Raw genomic sequence first — 18,212 nt, 5'->3', positions numbered from 1 at the left:
GTCATCAAGGTGTTATCATATCATTCTCATTACTCGTACACGTGAACGACCAAAGGGGGATGACAGCGAACTTACGTGTTTGGGGTCTTCTATAAGACAAGGGTGAGCTCGACCTTCCTCGCCTTCACCACACCACACCTTCCTCTGTGAGGTCGAAACGTAGTCTGCCCCTTCCTGAGGTGCTGGGGTGTAATCTGGGGCCTCGTTCCTTCGTCATCATCAGGAACTCTATGTTCTTATCTGTCCCGAGCGCCCTCGCGACCCCTAGGGTCGTACTCTCTCCGTCATGTAGGCCCAGCTCAGCATCCCTTCCATTAACGGCCGACAGTTTTGTAAACACATGTGATGTATACTTCTCACCTTTTCTCCTATATGTACTCATTATGTACTATCCTTGTGATGCTGCTCCACATTTTACTCTTAATCCAGTACCTTAAACTTATACATGCTTTGTTTCTGCGCCATGGCGATAACAGTCTGAAGAGGAAAAAGAAAAGTTTTTTTGGAGAGTTATAGGAGAGAGAGTCAGAAAATGGTATGTGGAAAGAAGGAATGCGGAGGAACCCCTAGACGGAGCAGTGGGTGGACCGTAATGTATACTAATATAGGTGGGATACTGTCAAGTAGATTAGAATTGCAAGACTATGTGATGGTGGAGAAGCCTGATATAGTGTGTTTGACAGAGACAAAATTACATGAAAAAACAAAGGTAAATTTGGATAATAAATATAATATATGGAGAAAGGATAGAGAGGGTAAAGGTGGAGGAGGAGTTATGATTATGACGAAGAAGATTTTTTTATTTTTTTTATTATATTTTTACGTAGGGAAGAGGGCCAGCCAAGGGCAAAAAAAAGAAAGTTAGAAAAAAGCCCATTTGAGCGCTGGCTCACCAAAGAGTACAAAAAGTGCCAAAACCGTCAGCCAGAATTAGGGGAGCAAATGCCTCGATACCTCCCTCTTAAAAGAAGACAAGTTGTAGGAATTTGGAAATACAGATGCAGGGAGGGAGTTCCAGAGTTTACCAGTGAAAGGGATGAATGATTGAGTGTACTGGTTAACTCTTGCATTAGAGAGTTGGACAGAATAGGGATGAGAGGAAGAAGAAAGCCTTGTGCACCGTGGCTGCAGGAGGAGGGGAGGCATGCAGTTAGCAAGATCAGTAGAACAGTTACCATGAAAATAGCGATAAAATATAGAAAGGGATGCAACATTTCGGCAGTGAGAAAGAGACTGAAGACAGTTAGTCAGAGGAGGGGGGTTGAGACGAAGAGATTTCGATTCCACCCTATCAAGCAAAGCTGTGTGACTGGAATCCCCCCAAACATGCGAAGAGTACTCCATACAGGGACAGATAAGGCCCTTATACAGAGTAAGCAGTTGGAGGGGCGAGAAAAACTGGCGGAGACGCCTCAGAACACCTAACTTCATAGAAGCTATTTTAGCAGTAGATGAGATGTGAAGTTTCCAGTTAAGATTATGAGCAAAGGACAGACCGAGGATATTCATTGTGGAAGAGGAAGACAGTTGAGTGTCATTGAAGAAGAGGGGATAGTTGTCTGGAAGGAAGGTTGTGTCAAGTTGATAGATGGAGGAATTGAGTTTTTGAGGCATTGAAAACTACTAGACTTTCTCTGCCCCAATCGGAAATTTTAGAAAGATCGGAAGTCAGGCGTTCCGTGGTGTCCCTGCGTGATCTGTTAATTTCCTGAAGGGTTGGACGTCTCTGAAAGAACGTGGAAAGATGTAGGGTGGTATCATCAGCGTAGGAGTGGATAGGGCAAGAAGTTTGGTTAAGAAGGTCATTAATGAATAATAGAAAGAGAGTGGGTGACAGGACAGAACCCTGAGGAACACCACTATTAATAGCTTTAGGAGAAGAACAGTAGCCGTCTACCACAGCAGCAATAGAGCGGTCGGAAAGGAAACATGAGATAAAGTTGCAGAGAGAAGGATAGAAGCCGTAACACGGCAGTTTTGAAATCAAAGCCAGACTCTATCAAAAGCTTTTGATATGTCTAACGCAACAGCAAAAGTTTCACCGAAATCTCTAAAAGAGGATGACCAAGACTCACTAAGGAAAACCAGAAGATCACCAGTAGAGCGACCTTGACGGAAGCCATACTGGCGATCAGACAGAAGATTGTGAAGTGACAGATGTTTGAGAATCTTCCTATTCAGGATAGATTCAAAAACATTAGACAAGCAAGAGATTAAAGCTATAGGACGGTAGTTTGAGGGGTTAGAACGGTCACCCTTTTTAGGAACAGGCTGAATGTAGGCGAACTTCCAGCAGGAAGGAAAGGTACAAGTCGATAGACAAAGTTGGAAGAGTTTGGCCAGGCAAGGTGCAAGCACAGAAGCACAGTTTTGAGAACAATAGGAGGGACCCCATCAGGTCCATAAGCCTTCCGAGGGTTTAGGCCAGCAAGGGCATGGAAAACATCATTACGAAGAATTTTGATTGTTGACATGAAATAGTCAGAAGGAGGAGAGGGAGGGACAAGCCCAGAATCGTCCAAGGTGGAGTTGTGAGCAAAGGTTTGAGAAAAGAGTTCAGCTTTAGAGACAGAAGAGATGGCAGTGGTGCCATCAGGATGAAATAAAGGAGGGAAAGATGAAGAAGTGAAGTTATTTGAGATGTTTTTGGCTAGATGCCAGAAGTCACGAGGAGAGTTTGAGTTTGAAAGATTTTGACATTTCCTATTTATGAAAGAGTGTTTGGCAAGTTGAAGAACAGACTTGGCATGATTCCGGGCAGAGATATAAAGTGCATGAGATTCAGGAGATGGAAGGCTCAAGTACCTTTTGTGGGCAACCTCTCTATCATGTATAGCACGAGAACAGGCTGAGTTAAACCAAGGTTTAGAAGCTTTAGGTTGAGAAAAAGAATGAGGAATGTACGCCTCCATGCCAGATACTAATACCTCTGTCATGCGTTCAGCACAAAGAGATGGGTCTCTGACACGGAAGCAATAATCATTCCAGGGAAAATCAGCATAATACCTCCTCAGGTCCCCCTAACTGGCAGAGGCAAAACGCCAGAGGCACCTTCGCTTTGGGGGATCCTGCGGAGGGATTGGAAAAATAGGACAAGATACAGAAATGAGATTGTGATCGGAGGAGCCCAACGGAGATGAAAGGGTGACAGCATAAGCAGAAGGGTTAGAGGTGAGGAAGAGATCAAGAATGTTGGGCGTGTCTCCAAGACGGTCAGGAATACGAGTAGGGTGCTGCACCAGTTGCTCTAGGTCATGAAGGATAGCAAAGTTGAAGGCTAAGGTGTGGATAAGGTTTGGTATGGGAAGAATAACGCAGAAGTGATAAGCATAGGGTTAAAAAGTGATGGAAAAGAATTAATAATCATGGTGACCTATGTACCTCCTAAAACAAATTCTTGGACATTAAGGGAATACGACATTATGATCAAGGATACTTTACAGAGTTTGGAAAGTGTATTAACTGGGAAAAGAAAGGTGATACTAGTAGGAGATTTTAATTGTAAAGAATTGGATTGGAAAAATCTAGTAAGTGGTGTTGGAGAGGAAGCATGGAGAGAGAGATTCCTTAATCTAATGATGAAAAATATGATGGAACAGTGGGTGAAAGAAAATGCTAGATATAAAGATGATGAACCGGCTAGACTGGATTTAGTGTTAACACGAGAAGTGTACCTATATGGGGATATACAATATAAATGTCCATTGGGGAAGAATGATCATGTGGTTATGGAAATGCAGAGGCAATAACACAGCGAAGGAGAGATGAGACATACAGGAGTGGTAGATTGAATTATAGAAAGATGGACACAGAAAATTTGAAAAATTATTTTAGAACATTAGATTGGGAGAAGATGTTACAAATCAGAGAAGTGCAAAAGAAATATGAGATTTTTATGAAATATTATAAAGGAGTTATGAAATTTGTACCAAAGTATAAACCGAGAGAGGAAGGAAGAAAGGATTGGTTTAATGCAACTTGTGTTAAGGCTAAAGAAAAGAGATGTGGCTTGGAAAAGATTAAAAAGAGCAGGAATATACTAAATAAGGAGAATTATAGAGTGGCGAGAAATGAGTATGTGAGGGTAAGGAGGAGGAAGAAAGAAAATTTGAAAAGATATTGTAGACAAGAGTAAGGAACATCCAAAATTATTTTACAGGTTCATAAATGGTAAACTTAAAAAGAGAGAGTCCATTGAAAGATTAAAAGGAGAGCAAGGGATAGTAGATGACCTTAAGAATATTGTGGAATTGCTAAATAATAGGTTTCAACAAGTATTTACTAAAGAAACAATGTTTGTAAAGCCTCAAAATGTAGAAGGAAATGTGCACATGGATGACATTAAGATACCTAAAAAGGAGTTATATAAAATGTTGGAGGAACTTAAAGATGATAAAGCGATGGGACCAGATGAAGTTTCAGGCAAATTATTGAAGGAATGTAGAGAAGAATTGATAGATCCATTATATGATATAAGGTGCTCATTAGAAACTGGGGAAGTACCGGTAGAGGGGAAAAGAGCTGAAGTGGTGCCCATTTTTAAGGGAGGCAGTAAGGAAGAGCCTCTTAACTATAGACCTGTGTCTTTAACAAGTGTGGTCGGTAAGATTTGTGAGAGGGTGATAAAGAAATATTGGATACGGTTCCTGGAGGATCATAAGTTATCGGATCATCAATTTGGCTTTAGGAAAGGGAGGTCATGTGTAACAAATCTAATGAGCTTTTATTCGAGAGTGGTTGACAAAATACAAGAGAGAGAGGGATGGATGGACTGTGTATGTTTGGATTTAAAAAAAGTTTTTGACAAGGTACCTCACATGAGACTGCTATGGAAATTAGAGATTTATGGAGGACTGAAGGGAAAAGTGTTAAAGTGGATGGAAAACTACTTGAGATGGAGGGAGATGAGAACGGTAATAAGGGATGCAAAGTCGGACTGGTTGGTGGTGGAGAGTCGAGTCCCACAAGGTTCAGTGCTGGCACAAATACTTTTCCTTGTCTATATTAATGATATGCCAGAGGGAGTAAACAGTTATATTAATTTGTTTGCGGATGGTGCGAATTTGTGTAGGTGTGTGAAGAGTGAAAAAGATTGTGAAATTTTACAGGCCAATCTGGATAGGATTTGGGTGTGGAGCAAGAGGTGGGAGATGGAATTTAATCTGAGCAAAAGTCATGTAATGGAGATGGGGAAGAGTGGAAGACGGCCAAGATGGTCATATAAGATGGGTGAAGAAGTAGTGTTGAAAAAGGTGGAAAAGGAAAAGGATTAGGGAGTGATAATACAAGACCATGGACAGTTTCAGGCTCATATTGACAAGATGTTTGGAGAAACATATAATTTGATTAGAAATATTGGATTAGCCTTTCATTATATGGATAAAGATATGATGAAGAAATTAATTAGTATGGTAATTAGACCAAGATTGGAATATGCTGGGGTGGTTTGGTCCCCTTATAAAAAGAAGCATATAAGGAAGTTGGAGAGATTGCAGAGAATGGCAACAAAAATGGTTCCGGAATTGGCAGAAATGACCTATGAGGAGAGATTAAAAGAAATGAATTTGCTTACCTTGGAACAAAGAAGAGAAAGAGGAGATTTAATACAGGTTTATAAACTGTTGAACGGTTTGGATGAAGTGGATAATGAGCAAATGATGTTGAGAGAAGAAAATTTAAATCGAACTACGAGATCGCATAGTAAAAAGATAGCCAAGGGAATATGCTTGAAGGATGTGAAGAAATATAGTTTCCCACAGAGATGTGTGGAGGTGTGGAATAGTTTGAGTGAGGAGGTGGTGTCAGCGAGGAGTGTGCATAGTTTTAGAGGAAAGTTGGTTGTCTGTAGATATGGAGACGGGGCCACACGAGTATGATACCCAGGTCCTGTAAAATTACAACTAGGTGAATACACACATACACACACACACGGCTAGCCCAGCAGGAAACAACAAGGAAGATTTGGTTGAGAAGAGATCTCGGTGAAAAGGAAAGAGAAATGTTAAATGAGTTGAGAAAGGAGGCTTTGAAAAAAAATGAAGAGAGGACAGAAGAGGAGAAGAAAGAGTTTTTCTGGAGAATCTTGGATATGAGACTGAGGAAGTGGTTCATAACCCAGAAAAGTACAGCAAGAAAGGACTAAAGAAACTTACGTATGAGCGAATGTAATGTATTCCAACATAAATGGAGTGATATTGGGATTTTAGAACTCAACGATTACTTGAGGGACAAGAACCCAGATATTGTGGGTCTTACTGAAACAAAACTGAGAGAGGAAGAAGACCTGATGATGGTTGGAGAAGGAAATATAATGTTTGGAAAAGAAATAGAGTAGGTAAGATGGGAGGAGGAGTGATGTTGCTGGTTAAAAAGATATAAAGGTGGATCAAGTGAAAGAAGGTATGGGAAAGGCAGAAGTGCTAAAGATCAGAGCAGAAACTAATGAAGGAAAAAAGAGGCACTACATAGTGGTGTACGTACCACCTAAGACAAATGCATGGTCAGTACAGGAATATGAAGAAATGATAAGTGATACAGGAACATGTCTGGAAGAAATGTTGGGTGGCTGTGAACGAACTATAATGATGGGAGATTTCAATTGTAAAGAGGTGTGTTGGGAGGACTGGTCAATGGAAGGATCAGACACAACATGGGGAAATACACTATTGACACTGGCAATGGAAAATGTGTTAACTCAGTGGGTCAAAGAAGATACTAGGTTTGGAGGAGAGGGAGCATCGTCAAGACTGGACTTGGTCTTTAGTACAGAGCCAATGGTCATTGAGGAGATGAGGGTGGAGTGCCCTTTAGCAAAGAGTGATCATGCAGTTTTGGAGTTCAAGGTGATAGATGAAGAGAAATCTAGAAGAAATGAAGAATATAAAGTGGGAAGATGGAATTATGCCAAGACAGATTTTGGAAACCTAAAGAAATTCTTTCAAGAGACAAATTGGATGAAATTCAAGAGTGCTAAGGGAGCAAATGAAAAGTGGAAGGAATTTATAAAAATATACAAAGAAGGTGAGAAAAATTTGTACCAATAAGACAACATAGAGAAGTTGGAAAGCAGGACTGGTTTAACGATAGATGTGAAAAGGCTAGAACAAGAAAAGAGGATGCATGGAAGAGGTGGAGAAGGAAAAGACGGATTAAGCAGTGGGAAAGTTACAAAAGAGCAAGAAATGAATATGTGTTGATTAGAAGAGAAGAAAGAAAGAAACAAGAAAAGGATATAATTGATAAATGTAAAGACCAAGCAAGGCTTTTTTACAGACATGTGAACAACAACATCAAAAATAGAGAAAGTATTGAAAGTTTAGAAGTAAATGGAGTATGCAGTGAGGATCCCAGGGAAATGGCAGAGGCTATGAATGGATGCTTTCGGAAGGTATTCACAAAGGAGACTGTTTTTGACAAACCACTGGTAATGGAACAGAAAGGGATTATGAAGGAGTTTCAAGTAACTGTGGAGGAGATCAAGAATATGATGGGGAGTTTAGAAGTGAGAAAAGCTGTTGGACCTGATGGGGTATCAGGATGGATTTTAAGAGAATGCAGGGAGCAACTGGCAGAAAAAGTTTGTGAAGTAATTGATGCCTCATTAAGGGAAGGTGTAGTGCCCCAAGACTGGAAAAGAGCTAACATTGTCCCAATTTATAAATCAGGTAACAAGAGAGACCCATTGAACTATAGACCAGTGTCACTTACAAGTGTGGTAGCTAAGATGTGTGAGAGGGTGGTGAAGAATAGATGGACAGACTTCTTGGAGAAAAATGACATACTTTGTGAGTGTCAATTTGGTTTTAGAAAAGGGCGTTCATGCACGACAAACCTGATATGTTACTATTCGAGGGTGATAGATGTAATACAGGAAAGAGATGGTTGGGCTGATGGAATATATCTGGATTTAAAAAAGGCCTTTGATAAGGTACCACACCGGAGACTGATCTGGAAACTTGAAATGGTAGGAGGAGTGCATGGCAGTTTACTAAAATGGATGGAAGACTTTTGGTAGGAAGAGAAATGAGAACAATAATTAAGGACAGACCATCAGAATGGGGCTTGGTGGAGAGTGGAGTTCCACAGGGATCAGTGTTGGCACCAGTAATGTTCGCGGTCTACATAAATGACATGGTGGATGGGGTGTCCAGTTATGTGAGCCTATTTGCAGACGATGCAAAATTGTTAAGAAAAGTGAGATGTGACAAAGATTGCGAACTACTCCAGGAAGACTTGGACAGAATATGGAAATGGAGCTGTACATGGCAAATGGAGTTCAACACGACAAAATGCAAGAAATTAGAGTTTGGCAAGAGTGAAAGAAGAATCAGGAGTATGTACAAGATAGGAAATGAAGACATAAAACCAGTCATGAAGAAAAGACCTTGGGGTGACAATTACCAATGACCTATCGCCAGAGAGACATATAAACAAAATAATTGGAGAAGTATTGAACTTATTGAGGAACATAAGAGTGGCGTTCAGATATTTAGATGAAGAAATGATGAAGAAAATAATTACTGCAATGATAAGACCAAGGCTTGAATATGCAACAATACAGTGGGCTCGAACTTAAAGAAACACATAAGGAAACTAGAGAAAGTACAGAGGGCTGCAACAAAATGGTGCCTGACTTAAGAGATTTGACTTATGAAGACAGACTGAACAGAATGCAACTTCCGACCCTGGAAAACAGAAGAGAAAGGGAGACCTGATAGCAATATACAGAGTGATGATTGGCATGGAAAAATGGATAGGGAAGATCTGTGTATGTGGAATGAAAGAATGTCGAGAGGGCATGGGAAAAACTAAAATGGCCACTTATAGGAGAGATGTGAAAAATATAGCTTCCTCATAGAAGGGTGGAAGCATGGAATAGTTTAGACGTGGAAGTGGTCAACAAGGAATATTCATGATTTTAAGAAAAAGCTGGACATTAGTAGATATGGAGACGGGACAGTACGAGCATAGCTCTTTTCCCGTATGTTACAATTAGGTAAATACAATTAGGTAAATACACACACACACACACACACACACACACACACACACACACACACACACACACACACACACACACACAACATTGAGATTGAGATTGAGATTGGAGATTTAAAGACAATCCCTCAAGAGCTCTGAATTATCTGCTTTGATGTGCTTTTCCAGGCTGGTTTGTCTCATAGTACCTGGCTGGGCGTGACAGTTTTAGATGAAAATGACTGGTGGCCTGAATGGGAGAGACTTGCCTACCACGGTAGTGTTCTGCAGACTGCCAGCCGTGGGTCACCCGTGATGGCAACCCACTCTCAGAACCTAACTCAGCTCACTGTTACAGCCCAGGACCTCGATCAAGGTTACAATGGAAGAGTTACTTACAGCCTTGTTGAGAGAAACATTGGAAAATATTTTTCAATCAACCGACACACAGGTAAGATTATTTTTCACTCATTATCTAGTATTTTTAGTCATGTCAGTTGACCTGGTGATGTAGTTGGCAATATAATATTAATTGGTGTGCTCAACTTTTAACTCTGAGGGTCAAAGTTAAAATATTCTGATGAAAGCAGCTTGGCTTATCTTCTTTTAGCCTCTAGCCCTGTTCATTCAACAGAGGATTAGTAAAGAATATAGGCTGAGCTACAGCCAGGCAAGAGTGGGAGACCAGAGATTCTACCATACCAAATATAAATATGTGTAAGACGCTACTGTAATGAAATACCAACAAACTTAAGATATTTTGTATATTGTTATGTTGTGTGTGTGTATTTATCTAGTTGTATATTACAAGGTTCAAGTGGAGCTCATAGTGACCTGTCTCCATATCTAATTTTGTCCAATTTTTCCTTAAATTTATGCTCACTTTCTGCAGTCACAATCTCTTTACTCAAGCCATTCCAGATGTCCACTGTCCTATGTGAAAAGCTAAGCTAAACATTTTAATGTTCCTCAAACATTAAAATAAGATTAGATAAATTTAGGGATGAGGATGATAGATGGAATTAAGTAGCTTTGTCCATATAGGGACTGTCACGTGTAGGCCTGACAACCTCTTGCAGCTTCCCTTTTTTTTCTGATGTTCTTAGGTTCTTATGATCTTCTTAGAGTATCCTCTTGTCCGTCTATCTCCATCTTCAGTTAGTGATACCACGTCTTGTCTGTCTATCTTTTCCATACAGTTTACTATCATATATTGTGAGATCTTTCTCACATCTATCCTTCAAAGTTGGCAGTTCCATTTCCTTCAGTCTTTCTTCATATGGAAGATCCTTTATTTCTGGCACCATCATTGTAGCTGTCCTTGGGACTCTTTCTAGTGTCCTGATATTCTTTTGCATGTGTGGTGACCACGCCACTGCTGCTTATTCGAGTCTAGGCCTTATCACAGTGGTTGTGATCTTTTCATCCTAATCTTTATCTTTATAATTAAATGTCTCTCTGATATTTGTCAGTGTCCTGTAGGTTAAAGCAAATAACCCATTTATGTGTCTTTCTAAATTCAGGATGTCTTGTGTAACCACTCCCAGTTCTTTCTCTTCCTTCCTCTTCATTATTATCTCTTCTCCCATTTTGTATTCCCACATAGGTCTTCTATTACTTTTACCCATTTCCATCATATGACAAATTCTAGTTTCCAGTTTTGGCTCCATTTCCATATTTTAGTCAATATCTCTGGAATTCCATACAGTCCTCATTGTTCTTCATTACTCTTAGGAATTTTGCATTATCTGCAAACAAATTTATGTAGCTACTCAAACCCTTTTGTATATCATTGATATATATTTGAAACATTATTGGTGCCAGCACTGAACTCTGAGGTATGCCACTTGTTACTGTGCTCTATCTTGATGGGTTGTCTCTTATCACAGCCCTCATTTCTCTTCTAGTTAAGTAGTCCCTCATCCAGCTTAAGATACTTCCCTGTATTTCTCCTATGTTCTATTTTCCATAAGAGTCTTCTATGTGGTACTCTGAGTCAAAGGCCTTTTTGATATTTAAATACACTTCATTGACCCATCCATCTCTCCCCTGTACCTCATCTATTACTCTTATATAGAAACATAGTAAATTTGTAATACAAGACTTTCCTTTCCTAAATCCAATTTTTTTAGTTATTTATGATTTCATTTTCCTCCAGATATTTCAATAATTTTTCTTTGATCATAATTTGACAGTTTTCTCACAACTCTAGTGAGTGACACTGGCCTATAATTTAGGGGCTTAGTCATTTCTCCTCCATTGTATATAGGAACTAGATTTGCTCTTTTCCATTTCTTTGGTATTTTCCCTTCTATCAGAGACCTGTTGATCACATTCAAAATTAGTTCTACTAGCTGTTCCATCCTGACACTCCATCTGGCCCTGTTGCTTTTCTGACATCCACCTTTTCTAATGATTTGCTGGTTTTCTGTTTATGCACCATGACATTTCTTAACCCTTCCTGTGTCACTTCATCATTCGGTTCTGTGAAATAACCCTCTACATTAAATAATGTTTGTGTGTGTGTGTGTGTGTAATTCACCACAGTTGCCTGCTGGTCACCCAGCCAGTCTTCCCCATTAAAGAGCGAGCTCAGAACTCATAGGCCGATCTTCGGGTAGGACTGAGACCACAACACACACTTCACACACAGGGAAAGCGATGCCACAACTTCTCGAATTACATCCTGTACCTTTTTACTGCTAGGTGAACAGGGACTACACATTAAGAGGCTTGCCCATTTGTGTGCTTCCTGGAATGGGTCTCTATTCTGAGTGTGTGTAACCACTACACTACACAGTGTGTGTGTGTATTTATCTAGTTGTAGTTTTACAGGGCCTGGGCTTTATGCTGTGTGGCCCCGTCTCCATATCTACACTTATCCAATCTTACTTTAAAAGTATGCACACTCGTTGCAGACACTACTTCTTCATTTAAACTGTTCCACGTCTCAATACATCTCTGCGAGAAACTATATTTTTTAATATCTCTCAGACATCTTCCTTTTCTCAGCTTTTTACTATGCGATCTTGTGCTTCAGATGTCATATTCTCTCAGGATCAGTTTCTCATTATCCACTTGGTCCATTCCGTTGATCAATTTATAAACTTGTATCAGGTCTCCTCTCTCCCCTTCTTTGTTCCAGGGTTGGTAGATCCATAGCCTTTAGTCTCTCCTCATATGTCATCCCTTCAAATTCTGGAACCATTCTTGTAGCTATTTTTTGTAGCCTCTCCAATTTCCTTATGTGTTTCTTTTTGTGAGGGGTTCACACTACTCCTGCATATTCCAATCTGGGTCTTATTATAGTACTTATCAATTTCTTCATCATTTCTTTGTCCATGTAGTGAAATGCTACTCCAATATTCCTTAGCAAATTATATGTTTCTCTAAAAATTCTATCAATATGGCTTACTGGTTGATTGTTTTCTTCCATCATCACTCCTAAGTTCTTTTCCTTTTTTACTTTCTCCAGTTCTACTCCATCTCCCATCTTATAGATTTTCCACAGGTCGTCTTTCACTCTTTCCCATTTCCATGACATGGCTTTTGTTCACATTGAATTCCATTTCCCCACTTCTTACTCCATTCCCAGATCTTATTTAGGTCTTCTTGCAGTATTTCACAATCCTCCTTTTGCTTTATAACTCTGCACAGTTTTGTATCATCTGCAAACAGATTTATATAGCTGTTCACTCCTTCTGGCTTGTCGTTAATATAAATGAGGAAAAGTATTGGTGCCAATACTGACCCCTGTGGCACTCCGCTTTCTACTGCTCTCCACTTGGACTTCATATCTTTAACTACCGTCCTTATTTCTCTCCTCTCAAATAATTTTCTATCCATCTCAATGTGCTTCCTTTTAAGCCACCCTTCTCTAACTTCCACAGTAATCTTGCATGTGGCACTTTGTCAAACGCCTTTTTTTAAATCCAAATAAATACAGTCAACCCATCCCCTCTCTCTCTTGTACTCTATCAACTATTCTAGAATAGAAACTCAATAAATTAGTTACACAAGACCATCTTTTTCTAAAACCAAATTGGCTATTTGATATTAATTTGTTGTCTTCAAGGAATTTGATCCATTGTTTCCTTATTATTCTTTCACACATCTTGCATATTACACTAGTTACTGATACCGGTCTGTAATTTAAAGGTTCTTCCTTCTTTCCTCTCTTATATATGGGAACCACCTCAGCTCTTTTCCATTCTACTGGTACTGTTCCATTTTCTATTGAGCATTTTATGATGTTGTATATAGGACTTGCTAGTTCTTCTTACATTCTTTCAGTATTCTGCCTGAGACTTCATCTGGTTCCATTGCCTTCTCTTCATCCAGTTCCTTCATTAACTCTTTTATTTCAAGCTTGGTTACTTTAATCTCTTTCATATAGATTGTCTCTCTATTACTCTGTGGCCTCTCAAATTTGGATTCCTTAGTAAAGACCTCCTGGAATTTTTATTTAATAGTTCTGCCATACTTTTTGGGTCTTCCACCATCCCATTTTCTCCTTTTAACCTTTATATTGGTTCTTTTTGCCTAATTTTTCCGTTTATGAATCTATAGAACAATTTTGGTTGCTCCTTACATTTTTCGACAATTTCTTTTTCAAAGTTCTTTTCCTCTTCCTTCCTCACCTTAACATATTCATTTCTTGCTGCTTTGAAGTTTTCCTTATTTGCTGGATTTCTATTTCTCTTCCACCTTTTCCATGCTCCATCTCTTTTCTCCTTTGCCTTAGCACATCTTGCATTAAACCAATCTTTCTTTCCTTCTTCTTTAGGTCTATATTTCGGGACGAATTTCCTGACTCCTGTTTTGTATATTTCCAAAAATAAGTTATATTTGTCTTGCATTGTCTCTGAGTTTTCCATCTCCTCCCAGTCTACGTTTTAAAATAGTTCTTGAGATTCTCAATATCAGCCTTTCTGTAATTTAATCGGTCTCCTTTGTATGAATCGTCTCTATCTTCCTTTCCTCTTCTATATCTATTTCTAATATTGCATGGTCACTCTTTCCCAATGGGCACTTATATCTTATATCATCATTCATTTGTATACCCCTTGTAAAAACTAGGTCCAATCTCGCTCGTCGTTTCCTCTGAATCTTGTGCATTCCTTTACTCTCTGGTCCATCATATTGTCTATCATTAGGTTCAAGAATCTTTCTCCCAGGCTTCTTCCCCATACCACTTTCATAATTTTCCCAGTCCACTTCTTTACAGTTGAAATCTCCTACTAATATCACTTTTCTCCTTTCTTTAACAATTCTCATTAGACTCCTTATTGTGTCATCTATCATGTCTTTATATTCTTGATTGGTCCATGAATTTGTTTTGGTGGCACATATGTTACAATGATTGTTAACTCTTTTTATTAATATGCATCTTAATATACAATACTTCTGCTTTTCCTTCCCCATTCCATTTGTTTATCACTATCTCCTTCCTTAACATAATCATGACTCCTCCTCCTCCTTTACCCACTCTGTCTCTTCTCCATACATTATACCTATTATCCAAGTCTATTTTGATTGGCTCATTTAGTTTTGTTTCAGCCAGGCATACAATATCTGGATTTTCTTTATGTAATCTCTTAATTCTAGTTTACTTGATAAAACCCCGTCTATGTTCGTATACATCATTTTTAGTCTTTTGCCTTTATCATTTTTAGTTAAACTTGTTCCACTTTTTTCTCTTCCTTCTCGTTTATATACCATTTCCTTATCCTGTTTCCTAGAATTCTCCAAAAAAATGCCTTCTTCTCCTCTTGACCTTTCATTATTCTTTTCCCTTACTGCTGCTGCCAGTTCATTGTATCTCTTCCTTTCTTCCTCATTTCTATTTTTCTTTATATAGATATCCTTGCAGCCTTCTGTTTCTCTAAGTTTTGTTGTTCTATATAATATTTCTTCTGTTGCTGCTGGTGATTGTAGTAGCATTTTAATTGGTCTCGTTTTTCCTTCTTGATATGGTCCCTTTCTGTTTATTTCTTCTACTTCCTCTTCAAAGTTCTGCCTATCTTTGTCGTTTAGATTCTTCAGTAGGTCTTTGACTGATTTCATTTCTTCTTTTTCTCTTTTTGGTCTATATATTTTTTTTTTCTTTTATTCCAAATACGACTACACACTTTTTTTTTCTGCAATTTCTCTAACTAAATTTTCTTTTGTCTTGAGGACTCCTATCATTTTGCTTGTCATATTTTCTTCTTTTTCTTTAAGTTGTTCTTGAATCACCTCCTGAAAATCAGCTTTATCTTTCTTATCTTGGACTCTCCATGCTTGTACTTCTTTTTTAATAACGTTCTGTACTCTTTCCTCTTTCTTGTTTACTAGATCTTTCAGCTTCTCTTTTTCTTTCTCGGCTTTACCGAGTTCATCTTCCATCTGCTTTTTGTAGTTAGCTACTTCCTTTTTAAGTTCTTCGTTTTCCGCTCTTAGCCTAGCTTCGTTTTCTTCCACTTTTTTATCCTTTCTCTCAGTTTTATAAACTCTTTATCCTGTTCTTCATTTATTTTCATTTCCATATTCTCCTTTATCAGTTTATCTAGTTTATATTCAATATTTAACACTCTTTTTAGTAGTGAAGTAGTCGTCGTATCGAAACTTTCGAATACACACTCATCCTCACCAGCATAGTCATCATCAGCTTTCCTTCCGTCTCTAATCTCATGTCTGTATTTTGATGGAATCTCTTTTTCACTCATCATTCCTTAATAATTGATTGCATGAAGAAAAATGATTCCACACTACCTGCCCTGGCCACTGTAAAAAAAACTGTGTTGTGTGTGTGTGTGTGTGTGTATTTACCTAATTGTATTTACCTAATTGTAACATACGGGAAAAGAGCTATGCTCGTGTTGTCCCGTCTCCATATCTATTAATGTCCAGCTTTTTCTTAAAATCATGAATATTCCTTGCGTTGACCACTTCCACGTCTAAACTATTCCATGCTTCCACCCTTCTATGAGGAAGCTATATTTTTCACATCTCTCCTATAAGTGGCCATTTTAGTTTTTCCCATGCCCTCTCGACATTCTTTCATTCCACATACACAGATCTTCCCTATCCATTTTTCCATGCCAATCATCACTCTGTATATTGCTATCAGGTCTCCCCTTTCTCTTCTGTTTTCCAGGGTCGGAAGTTGCATTCTTTTCAGTCTGTCTTCATAAGTCAAATCTCTTAAGTCAGGCACCATTTTGTTGCAGCCCTCTGTACTTTCTCTAGTTTCCTTATGTGTTTCTTTAAGTTCGAGCCCACTGTATTGTTGCATATTCAAGCCTCGGTCTTATCATTGCAGTAATTATTTTCTTCATCATTTCTTCATCTAAATATCTGACGCCACTCTTATGTTCCTCAATAAGTTCAATACTTCTCCAATTATTTTGTTTATATGTCTCTCTGGCGATAGGTCATTGGTAATTGTCACCCCAAGGTCTTTTTCTTCATGACTGGTTTTATGTCTTCATTTCCTATCTTGTACATACTCCTGATTCTTCTTTCACTCTTGCCAAACTCTATTTTCTTGCATTTTGTCGTGTTGAACTCCATTTGCCATGTACAGCTCCATTTCCATATTCTGTCCAAGTCTTCCTGGAGTAGTTCGCAATCTTTGTCACATCTCACTTTTCTTAACAATTTTGCATCGTCTGCAAATAGGCTCACATAACTGGACACCCCATCCACCATGTCATTTATGTAGACCGCGAACATTACTGGTGCCAACACTGATCCCTGTGGAACTCCACTCTCCACCAAGCCCCATTCTGATGGTCTGTCCTTAATTATTGTTCTCATTTCTCTTCCTACCAAAAGTCTTCCATCCATTTTAGTAAACTGCCATGCACTCCTCCTACCATTTCAAGTTTCCAGATCAGTCTCCGGTGTGGTACCTTATCAAAGGCCTTTTTTAAATCCAGATATATTCCATCAGCCCAACCATCTCTTTCCTGTATTACATCTATCACCCTCGAATAGTAACATATCAGGTTTGTCGTGCATGAACGCCCTTTTCTAAAACCAAATTGACACTCACAAAGTATGTCATTTTTCTCCAAGAAGTCTGTCCATCTATTCTTCACCACCCTCTCACACATCTTAGCTACCACACTTGTAAGTGACACTGGTCTATAGTTCAATGGGTCTCTCTTGTTACCTGATTTATAGATTGGGACAATGTTAGCTCTTTTCCAGTCTTGGGGCACTACACCTTCCCTTAATGAGGCATCAATTACTTCACAAACTTTTTCTGCCAGTTGCTCCTGCATTCTCTTAAAATCCATCCTGATACCCCATCAGGTCCCACAGCTTTTCTCACTTCTAAACTCCCCATCATATTCTTGATCTCCTCCACAGTTACTTGAAACTCCTTCATAATCCCTTTCTGTTCCATTACCAGTGGTTTGTCAAAAGCAGTCTCCTTTGTGAATACCTTCCGAAAGCATCCATTCATAGCCTCTGCCATTTCCTGGGATCTTCACTGCATACTCCATTTACTTCTAAACTTTCAATACTTTCTCTATTTTTGATGTTGTTGTTCACATGTCTGTAAAAAGCCTTGGTTGGTCTTTACATTTATCAATTATATCCTTTTCTTGTTTCTTTCTTTCTTCTCTTCTAATCAACACATATTCATTTCTTGCTCTTTTGTAACTTTCCCACTGCTTAATCCGTCTTTTCCTTCTCCACCTCTTCCATGCATCCTCTTTTCTTGTTCTAGCCTTTTCACATCTATCGTTAAACCAGTCCTGCTTTCCAACTTCTCTATGTTGTCTTATTGGTACAAATTTTTCTCACCTTCTTTGTATATTTTTATAAATTCCTTCCACTTTTCATTTGCTCCTTAGCACTCTTGAATTTCATCCAATTTGTCTCTTGAAAGAATTTCTTTAGGTTTCCAAAATCTGTCTTGGCATAATTCCATCTTCCCACTTTATATTCTTCATTTCTTCTAGATTTCTCTTCATCTATCACCTTGAACTCCAAAACTGCATGATCACTCTTTGCTAAAGGGCACTCCACCCTCATCTCCTCAATGACCATTGGCTCTGTACTAAAGACCAAGTCCAGTCTTGACGATGCTCCTCTCCTCCAAACCTAGTATCTTCTTTGACCCACTGAGTTAACACATTTTCCATTGCCAGTGTCAATAGTGTATTTCCCCATGTTGTCTCTGATCCTTCCATTGACCAGTCCTCCCAACACACCTCTTTACAATTAAAATCTCCCATCAT

General features: G+C 38.9%; 1 protein-coding gene across 6 annotated transcripts in view; it reads left to right on the top strand.

Annotated features, from left to right (window-relative positions):
- The window catches only part of LOC123517165 (fat-like cadherin-related tumor suppressor homolog), a gene marked incomplete at its 5' end in the record, with an annotated part of 296,558 nt that overhangs the window by 32,571 nt on the left and 245,775 nt on the right, over positions 1-18,212 (top strand). For all 6 annotated transcript variants that reach the window (XR_006678412.1, XM_045277149.1, XM_045277152.1 and 3 more), the window contains 1 exon segment: positions 9,166-9,427. Coding sequence is in view for 5 of the 6 variants with exons in the window: in XM_045277149.1 (XP_045133084.1) it covers positions 9,166-9,427 (262 nt within the window).

The sequence above is a fragment of the Portunus trituberculatus genome, chromosome 41, assembly GCF_017591435.1.
Source record: "Portunus trituberculatus isolate SZX2019 chromosome 41, ASM1759143v1, whole genome shotgun sequence".
Classification (NCBI taxonomy): Eukaryota; Metazoa; Arthropoda; class Malacostraca; order Decapoda; family Portunidae; genus Portunus; species Portunus trituberculatus.
The sequence above is the reverse complement of the archived record's forward strand: the minus strand, read 5'-3'. Positions and strand labels throughout refer to the sequence as shown.